The sequence below is a fragment of the Prosopis cineraria genome, unplaced genomic scaffold (assembly GCF_029017545.1).
Source record: "Prosopis cineraria cultivar Desert tree isolate PC_DT_omini unplaced genomic scaffold, ASM2901754v1 PC5, whole genome shotgun sequence".
Classification (NCBI taxonomy): domain Eukaryota; kingdom Viridiplantae; phylum Streptophyta; class Magnoliopsida; order Fabales; family Fabaceae; genus Prosopis; species Prosopis cineraria.
In genome coordinates, this window is record NW_026555336.1 from 8,824,896 (window position 1) to 8,836,078 (window position 11,183).

Genomic DNA, 11,183 nt, shown 5'->3' on the forward strand with positions numbered 1-11,183 from the left:
CTACAAACACCCAAGGTAAGTACCACACTCCTTAATCTCTCCACCTCTGCCACAGTTATGAGTTTATGGTTAGGGTTTGATAGTAGAAGTGAATTTTCAGTCCATATAAGTTATGGGTCCAAATTTATTAACTCAAATAGAGCTAATGGGAATAGATTAGAGTATCTAAACCTAGGTATAATAAATTTTGGTGTCTTGGGTTATTGGGCACCATTAATATTGAAATATGTATTTAATATGGGTGGTTGGAAGAATGTGATACCATTAATGGGTGTTTAATGGCTCATTAATGCTATTAGGGACTAAAGATAGATAATAAATCTAATACATAGACTCAAACTCTTGTAGAGTGGACTTTGGACAATTTAAGAAAGGGAAAATAACAATCAAGGAGCACAGGAGGAAATTTATATCAATCAATGATCACTTGTTGATATGGGTTAGTATTTTATCAGTAAGTATCCATTCAGGTTTTAACAACAACTCATTTTAAATTAATAACAATCCATTTGGGCTTATTTTTCATTTAGGTTTTGATAATAATTGGTATTTGATTGATAAAAATTTTCTCCAGCACTCCTCGATTGCTATTTTCCCATAAAACAAATTGACTTCCAAATATAACTAAAATAAAATTTTTTAAGATACATGAATAACTTGGCATGACTAATTGACATTCAAAACAGTTTCTCATATTGAGAAATTCTTAGGTAGACCGTGTGCACCACATTATTTATGGTCTACTCAATTAGAATATTACAAGTCATCTAAATAAAATCTTACATGATGTTATTTTCAATAATTTTATTCTTGTAATAGAATGCATAATTAATTTATTACATTTTCTCTCTCTATTATCATTGATATCAAAATTCATTAATATTTAATACAGTCTAAATTTCATATTTTTATTAGACAAACCACAAATGATATTGTGCACCCGATCTACCTAAAAATTTCTCATATTATATATGATTTTCTTTTAAAAATATATATATTAAAGGGTTAAGGTGTAATTTTTCCCTTACACTATTCTCGGAGGAGCAATGTTGCCCCCAAACTATTCATCGTAGCAATATTGCCCATAAACTAATCAAATCTAAGCAATGTTGCCCCTGCCATTAAGAAGTCTGTTATTGTAGGTAGTAAGATCCACTTTTCATGAGTTAAGCTGTAATTTTACCTTTAAATTATTCTAAGCGAAGCAATGTTGCCCTCATCATTTAAAAATCATAACATTAAATAAAAAGTTATAGTAATCTTAAATAAAATAATATTAAATGTATATATAAAAATAAAATTATAATAATATTAAATGTATATATAACTTGTCAAATATAAGTGAATCTTGGTTAAATTAGATATGAATAGACTCAAAAGTATCTGCATTTACACCTATAACTACTGATATCTTTATAAAAAAATAGTCTCAAATCATATTTTATATATGTGAATTATTAAAAAATAAACTTAACTTTTAGTAAGATCTAACTTTTGAATTTTCCTATTTTTAAAATTTTTTTAGCTTTTTTAAATATCATATTTAAAATTGTCCAATTTTGTAAAAACTGCTCTGATTTCAATTCAACTTCAGTTTCTAGCATAATAGCAGCTTAGCTCTTGTCCAATTCATCTCAATCATGAAAATAATTTTTTAGTTCAAATCAAATCATTAATGATAGCTCCAGTTAATAGTTATAGGTGCAAATATAGATACTTTTGATTCTACTCATATTTAATTTAACCAAGATCTACTTATATTTAATAAATTATAAAATTATAATTTATACTATTATTAATTTATGACATTTTATTAATATACTATAAATTTTTTTCTTATATTTATTTTATATATACATTTGATATTATTTTATTTAATATTATTATAATTTTATTTTTATTTAACTTCATGATTTTTAAATAGTGAGGACAACATTGCTCCTTTGAGAATAGTTTAGAGATAAAATTACATTTTAACTCATAAAAAGTGGCTTCCACTGGCTACAGTAATGGATGTTTTAATAGCAAAGGCAACATTGCTTCGATTTAATTAGTTTAAAGGCAACATTGCTCCTCTGAGAATAATTTAAAGGCAAAATTACACCTTAACCCTATATTAAAATGGAAATGACTTATATATTTAATCTCATATACTTAATAATTTTTATCCAATTAAATTAAAATATATAGAATAAATAATGTATAAAAAAGCCACATACCTTAATTTGATTATATAAGAATAAACAGTAAATATCTAATTTTTTTGTTTATTTAAATTTACTTTTAAAAAATTTTTCATTACTACATTATTATTTTTTACCAGCCATTACTACATTCTATTTAAAATATGATAATTTATTCTTATATTCTAAAACAACATTAAAATAATATTTGAGTTATTTATCATAAGAATTATATGTTTATCTATAGTTATCAAGCATGTACCTAGCTTTTCTATTTAACCAATCACGCTTGGAACACTTTAAAACGAGCCTAATTTCGTTTGCTTGGTTCTAAGTCTCTCTAGGATTAGATTTCTTCCCAAAATGGGCAAGTTCCATTTCAAGCATGGATCATCCTAATCTAGGTGTGAAACCTCACTTATGCAAAGTCAAGCTAATACTATATGACAATTCAAGTATGAGCACAAAGAGCACTCAAGCATGAGCCAAAACACAAAAGCACCTCAAAGACACTTCTCATACCTAGGTGCCAAAACAAGTGTGGATCTCTCCAATTCAAGTGTGCAATGACTCATAGTATAGTGTCTAACTTTTATGGTTTAATTCAAGTGAGATTCATTCTAGTTTAGCTTTGAATTCCTCTAAGTCTTAACATGCACTTAGGGTAGTCAAAACACGCATGGATCTTTCCAAATTGAGCATGGAATGGCATGATAGGTTCAAGTGCATTCTAAAGATTTGATATTTAAGTTCAAATGACTTATGAGCCTAAGATTGATTCTAAAAAAAATGCATTCTTACCATTTAAAGTTATGTGATTAAGCTCTTATAGTTTTTACATTTAATCTAAGAGAAGAAAATAAATAAACCTTTTTATGCTAAGTCATCTCTTGATTTTCATGCTCTTGAATGTTTTGTCACTTCAGTAGTTCTTTAAATATGTACAAATAACAAACACCCCTCTCTCTTGAATTTATGATTATTAAAACATATGGTTGAACAAAAATAACAAAACAGAAACCAGAAAACAGTACACAAATAAAAATGAAAGAAAAGGAAATTTCCCAAGTTTGCCCCCTTGGGTAATTTCTAGGAAGAAAAAAGCATTAGAAGAAACAAGGAAATTCACGTATGAGAAAACCAAACTTAAGGAGCTAATGTCATCTATTAGAAGGGCCAGATCGAGTTGAAAAAATAGACCTATATAAAAATAAATTTTTTCTCACCCGAACCAAATAAGTGGTGAACTAAGCCTTGATGAAATAAGGTTAGCCCATTTAACTTATATTATTTATTAAAAAGTAAAAAATGATGGGAGTTTTGTCACATAAAACCCTAAAAGACATGTAAATTTTAAAATGAATTATGATAGAATTGATTAATCTCATACATTTATGAGATGAATTTTTTTAATTATTACATGATTTAGAATTTCTCATTTATATATAATTTTAAAAAATTAATGAAAAATAAATAAATGAATAGGTATATTGATCTATTTAATCGATCAATCTACAAAAATGGAGTTAAGTTAAAAAAAATTAATTCATATAAAAAAATAAATTAAATTTAATTCAATTCTTTTTTTTTTAACCCCAAAAGAGTAACCCATATAGTCCTCTAGTTATCAGTGATGATACTCCTAACGTTCCCAGGGCTCGCAAGCTGAAGAAATTGCGAGGACGGCTTTACTCTCTCTCCCCCCCCCCCCTTTTTTTTTCCGGCAAAAGCACCTTTACTTATGTATTTAAACACCAAACGCATGCCCGATTTATTCTGATTTAATCAAATAATATATTTGTGGGTTTTCATCATCTGGATATATTTGTGATTTAAATTAAATAATGACCCGTGTCGTTCAGTTTCCTGTGAGGATTACCTCCTCGTGCCTTTTATTAATTCCTGGCGTTTGGTTGCACCTCTACAAAGGAAAGGAGATTACATGATGGCTACCTAATTCTCTTAAAAGCCGGCATCCCGATTACATGATTAGGCCGTATGAATAACGATGTAGACCTCTTGCAATCGTTGAGAAAATACATTTTTGCCCTTAAAATGTCAAGCCAATATGTCGACCCTTCCTCCTTCTTCCTCTCCCCTACCTACTCTCCATCTCTGCCAATGACATCGGCGAGTTGGCGTCCCCCACCTTCTGCAGCAACATTGGGTCACGAAGATGGTGTGATATGGGTCTAGGTTCAAGGAAGAAGAAGAAGGTCCTAGATTTCTAATAGAAAAGAAGTGGCAAGATTTCGATTTCAAATTGAGGTTTAAGAAAAAAGAAGATGGTGCTAGATTCATGGTGGGAAGGAAGAGACAAAATTCTGACGTTGGCCTTGGTTCAGTGAAGATGATGGTGGGGATTCTAGAAGATGAAGATGAGGAAGGACTTTTTTTTTTTTAATGGATAGTTTGATCATTTTATATTTTTTAATATTTTACTAAATTAAAAAAATAAATTTTGTCCAGCTGTTCCTAAATGCCTTACCAAACAAATGCTATGTAATTCCCGTTACATTCACTATCTTTCCTTGTATCAAATGAGTCATAAAGGAGTTTTAATTATAAAATATTAATTATTTAATTCTTGTAATTTTAATTTAGTTATAAATTAATTTTTAAATTTTAATTTATTATAATTCAGTTTCTAAAGTTTTGACTCAGTTATAAATCAGTCTTTGAAATTTACCTCTTATAATTTAATCCTTAAAATTTTAACCTCTTAAATATTTATCCTTATATTTTAAAAAATAAAATTATCAAAATTAGAAATATATCAAAATTTATTACAAATATTTTAAATTATTAAACCCTTTTAATCTTTGTAAAAATTATAAATATTAAAAGTTTAAAATAACTTTAATTTTTATACTTTTATCTTTTAAAATATAAGGATAAATATTGAAGAAGTTGAAATTTTAAAGACTAAATTATTACAGAAAAAAATTAAGAGACTGATTTGTAATCGAGTAAAAATTTTAAAAATTAAATTATAAAATATCAAAATTCAGAGAATGATTTACAATTAAATCAAAACAACAAAAATTAAATAATTAATTTTTTCTTTTAATTACATCACATGCACCCGTACGAAATCTCTCACTACCACTAAAACAAGCTAGACTAGGATATTATTCATAGCCTTTTTTTTTCAGGAAAATGACAATTAAGTCTCAAATAATCAATTTTATACTAGTTAAGTCCTAAGAAATTCTGAAATATCAGTTAAATCCTTAAATGGCATTTTAATATAATGAGAAATGACTGAAACACCTTATTTGGTTGGTGAAATTTTGAAGTTGCTTCAGTAATTTATAACTGAGACACCAAATTTTGTAACTTCCTTACAAATAATTTGTAACTCCTACTCAAAATTTTGGATCGAAGAACTATTGAATTCTTAAAAAAAGTTTTAGGACAATGCTCCAGTAATTTGCAACTAAGACACCCAATTTTGCAACTTCCTTATGAATAATTTACAACTCCCACTTGAAATTTTGGACCGAAAAACTATTAAATTCTTAAAAAAGTTATTGTTCTAGGACAACGCTCCAGTAATTTGCAACTGAAACACCTAATTTTGCAACTTCCTTATGAATAATTTGTAACTCCTACTTGAAATTTTGGACCAATGAACTATTAAATTTTTAAAAAAAGTTATTATTTTAGGACAACAATCCAGTAATTTGCAACTAAGACACCTAATTTTGCAACTTCCTTGCGAATAATTTGCAACCCCTACTCAAAAATTTAGATCGAAGAACTATTGAATTCTTAAAAAAGTTATTATTCTAGGATAACACTCTAGTAATTTGTAATTGAGGTATCAAATTTTTTAACTTGTGAATAATTTGTAACTCCTACTTGAAATTTTAAATCGAAGAACTATTGAATTTTTTTTAAAAAAAAGTTATTATTCTAGGATAATGCTTTAGTAATTTGCAACTAAGACCCTCATTTTTTCCACTTTCTTATGAATAATTTGCAACCCTACTAAAAAATTTGGATCGAAGAACTATTAAATTCTTAAAAAAAGTTTTTATTCTAGGACAACACTCTAGTATTTTATAACTGAGACATCAAATTTTGTAACTTCCTTGCGAATAATTTGCAACCCTACTTGAAATTTTGGACTGAAGAACTATTGAATTCTTAAAAAAGTTATTATTTTGGGACAATGCTTTAATAATTTGCAATTAAGATACCAAGTTTTGCAACTTTTTTACAAATAATTTGCAACTGCTACTCAAAATTTTGGATCAAAGAACTATTGAATTCTTAAAAAATTTATTATTTTAGGACAACGTTTTAGTAATTTGCAACTGAGACACCCAACTTTGCAACTTTCTTGCGAATAATTTGCAACTCCTTCTCAAAATTTTAGGTAGAAGAACTATTGAATTGTTAAACTTGCAAAGCTACTAAATTATTTTAGGACATGGCTCTAGTAATTTACAATTAACATATCAAAATTTATAACTTCCTTACGAATAATTTGCAATCTCTGTTTCAAATTTTAAGAAGACACTTTTAGTGATCACAAAAGATATGAACTGTACATATAAGCTACATGTATCAATTCATCTCATGCATCTACACATATTAGTTGTCCACATACACAAAAGCATAAACTTGGATTTACAAAAGATGAGTTGCTATGTACCAAAAAATCCCCTAATACTACCTATATATATTTACATAGACCTATATATGTCAACCAAATACAAGTTGATCTAATATCATGTTATAGAAACATCAACTTAGATTTACAAAAGAGGAGTTGCTATATAACAAAAAAAACCCCTAAAACTACCCATATATGTATGTCACCCAAATTCAAGTTCATATGGTAACCCATTTATAATAACATCAATTTGGATTTGGATTTCTACACCTCTTTTGCGTATGACCTACTTCATGGCAACGAGAACAATGATAAACCTTCTTCTGCTGATATTGAGACTTGATCCTCACATGATGAGGTCTGCCAACTAGTCATGATGTTCTAAGAGCAGCAAAAAGGTTTGGTTTATGAGCTCAAATACTATCAATGTATTTAGCTTTGGCATGTCATAGGTCTCGACAGGATGCATAATGCCATTGTATATTTTCTCCTGTGAGCTATGAATATAAGATTCCTCGACATAGTTATACACATTACCATGTACTTCTTTAATGGTTGCACAAGCATATGGACAAGGAATGCTAGATATTTGCCAAACTTTGCATGTACATTTCTTTAGTATCAAATTCACACATACATCTCCACATGGTGTCCGAACCAATGCAATATGTAAGCCATATAGCTGAATTATCATAAATTATGTCCTCAAAAATTTTTCCTTTAACTTTGCTTCAACATTTGGACCAACTATGCCCTTTCACTTACTTATGACTGTCTTATTTGCAAAAAATTTCTTGCTCAACTTGTCTCTATGCTCGTCTATAAGAGCACATATATTATACCTCTTCTCCTCAAGAATCCATGCATTGAATGATTCAGCTAAGTTGGTTGTTATCTTATCCCATATTCGAAATGGGAACAATGATAATGCCCACCGATCAACATTGCCTTGATTTTCAACCCATCTTGCTAATTGTGGCAAGAACATCCTTAAATTTTCCAAGGCTATATGAAATTCATGCTCATGCCTTGCATAAGCAATGTGATCAAGCAACTTTAGGGCCTCTTTCTTGATGTTCCTTCCCATTCTCCTACAAACTTTGTTAAACGTAGAGCTAAAATTCTCCTTGACATGTTAATATCAAAATGCATGTCTATTGCCACCAAATATGGCTCTGTAACATCCTATGTAGCATGTGAATTCACAGCTGAACATCTTGCTCTGCATTTCCATTCAAATCATGTTTATTACTACCATTCATATTTATGTTAGCATAATATTAATCATTCAACTATTAAAAAACTTACCCATCAATTGAATCTCTTGTTGCATCTGTATTTTGCTGTATCTTCCCAATGATATACACATGAGAAAAATTATCATTCAACTTCATTAATTGATTTATCCCTTTATCATCTCTAAGGTCTAAAAATGCATTACAATCAAACTTTACTATGTACTTAAACTCTATTTCATTTAAATCACAATTCAAGCATGATGAAATCAATCTAACGAGTTCTTCAAGAGACATTCCTTCTCTAATCATTCTTCCATTACAACTCCCCCCATCATAATGCCTTATCTCATGCATATCTTTTACAATATTTCTACTAAAATGAAAATAACAAAAAAAATTCTTTAAATAACTACTTTCCATCTTACCTAATGACATCAACCTACAATAAGCAAAATAAAATGTCATAATATATTACTCAGAAACAAGTTACTTTTGACATCAGCGATTTTTACATCAATGAGATAGTGACAATGTTCCATCTTAAAATATGAGTACTCAATGATAAATCATTACACTTTCAGTTGCAAAATGTTGAATTTTCATGCCAAATCTTTAGAAATGTGAAATAAAAAAAACCTTTCATGTTCAGTTGCAAAAAAGCATTCCATCTTTTTCCTTATGAGTGTCATTTTGCAAGAAATCAGAGCTTACTTGAGTCAATCTTTTTTTTTCAAATGCATGAATTTGCAAAAAAAAAAAGCTTATCTAAACACACCAGCCAAACAAACTCACATAGGCAAAAAATAAGAGCTTACTTGAGTTAATAATTAAGGCAACTCCATCTCTTCTACGCGCAACTTTGTTTCAAGAATAGGTATTCTTCAACATGTCTCTCCACCACTCACATCAGCTCTCATTAATAGCGAAAAAGAGTTTGTTCAAGAGGGAAATGTTAGAACTGATGAGTGTATATATTATATTTAATCATAGGGGCATTTTAGTCATTTAGACTATAACTCTGATATGTGAAAAAAAGTATAGGACTTCCTTGACCTTTTAAAATTACTTGGAACCTATCTGAATTTAATTATTTCTTTTAGAACTTGATTGTCATTTTCGCTTCTTTTTCTCGTTCTTTTTTTTTTTTTTTTTGGGGGGGATGAAATTATTGATAGCCTTTCTTCTTATAGTCTTCTTGGCCATCTCTTTGCTTCGGAGTTGAGACATCTCAGTATTCAGAGTGATACCTCTCAAAACCCGATGGATTCCATAACGCATTTGGATTCTTTCTCGTTTGTGTTTCTTGCTTTCTGGGGCATTTTCGCAGTCACTTGGTATGCATAGCTCTGCTTTAACAAGCACGACGGCTCCAACACACCGCTGGGTCCACCAGGCCTTCCCTTGATCGGCAATCTTCTATTTCTCGATCCTGAGCTTCACAAATACTTCACCTCTTTGTCTCTAACCTACGGTCCCATCTTCTCTCTCCAACTCGGTTCCAAATACGGAGTTATCGTGTCCTCCCCTTCGATGGCTCGTCAAGTGCTCAAAGACCATGACGTCATTTTCGCCAACCGTGACGTTCCGCTCGCCGGCAGGGTGTCGACCTACGGTGGAAGAGACATACTTTGGACGCATGGATCTGAGTGGCGAATGTTGAGGAAAGTGCTTGTTCAGTGGATGCTCAGCAACACTAACTTGGATTCCGTCTACGTGCTCCGTCGCAAGGAGGTTCAGAAAACCGTGGGCTATCTGTACAGTCGGGTCGGGTCTCCAGTGGATATTGGGGAGCAGATGTTTATGACGGTGTCCAACGTGGTCGCCGCATGAGATGGGGCGGGACGGTGGAAGGCGAAGAGAGGGTCACTGTGGGAACAGAGTTCAGGGAAGTGGTGGCGCGTGCGATGGAGCTATTGGGGAAGCCAAACATGTCGGACTTCTTTTCCGGGTTGGCGAGGTTTGATTTGCAGGGAGTGGAGAAGCAGATGGGTTCGTTGGCTCTGCAATTTGATCAGATCTTTGAGAAGATCATAAAGCAATCATATAAAATATTAAAACAATCATATGTAATTGATTTTGCAACTAATAATATTAAAACAATCATATAAAATATTTCTTATGGTTAAAAATAAATATTTGAGACGAATCAAACTAAAAGGATTAGGAATAACGAAATAACATTCTAGGAATTAAAAATGAATCGCAATCAAAATACAAGCATCGACTGTCTTATTTTCTTTATAAATTAACACATGGTCATGTGGGGAGGTGGTTTAGTTGATTACTAATTACTTTTCATGTGAACAGGACATTATGGTGGGTGGAACTGACAAGCTGCAATCACAATCGAGTTTGCAACGTGATGAAAAGGATCCAACAAGAATTGGGAAGCATAGTGGGAAAAGATAACGCAGTAGAAGAGTCTCATATTCACAAGCTTCCATACTTACTCGCTGTTCTAAAAGAAACTCCAAGGTTGTATCCAATTCTTCCACTATTAGTTCCTCATTGTCCAAATGAAACTGCAACTATAGGAGGCTACACAATCCCCAAAGGTTCTCGTGTTTTTGTGAACATGTGGGCAATACATAGAGACCCTTATGTTTGGGACAATCCTTTACATTTTGATCCTTCCAGGTTCTTAGATTCACAGTTGGATTTCAAAAGTAATGACTTTGGTTATTTACCATTTGGGTCTGGACGAGGAATATGTACAGGAATAGCCTTGGCTGAGAAGAATTTGTTGTATTTTGTTGCAACATTAATGCATTCATTTGATTGGAGAGTGCCTCAAGGCCAAACCACGATTGAAAGTTATTTGATTCAAAATGTGAACAATCATGTTGACATGAGCGAACTTGCAAACCACATAATTGATTTTCCAAACAATATATATTGCGTCTTGTTGAAATATTCATGATTCATTATGATCCTCAAATATGATACCCTAACGAACATGTCACCTTATTAGGACAAAATATGGTGGCAATATGAGTCATTGATTATATAATTTTTGTAAGAAGTCATGTTTATAAATGGTGATAAGATTTGATGCATATGACTTGCATATGGGCTGCATGTCTTTGTTTGTTTGGTGTAATTTCTTTTGTCTGTTTTGTATTAGTTTTATTTATTTAT

At 30.8% G+C, this 11,183-nt stretch overlaps 1 protein-coding gene and 1 pseudogene across 1 annotated transcript; both read left to right on the plus strand.

The window, feature by feature from the left end:
• The first annotated feature begins 4,181 nt into the window (after positions 1 to 4,181).
• LOC129310736 (carnosic acid synthase-like) lies at positions 4,182 to 10,677 on the plus strand (annotated as a pseudogene).
• On the plus strand, positions 10,408 to 10,965 carry LOC129310737 (carnosic acid synthase-like). Its single transcript, XM_054952655.1, has one exon. The coding sequence runs from the start codon at positions 10,408 to 10,410 to the stop codon at positions 10,963 to 10,965; it is 558 nt and encodes a 185-aa protein (XP_054808630.1).
• The last annotated feature ends 218 nt before the right edge of the window (positions 10,966 to 11,183 follow it).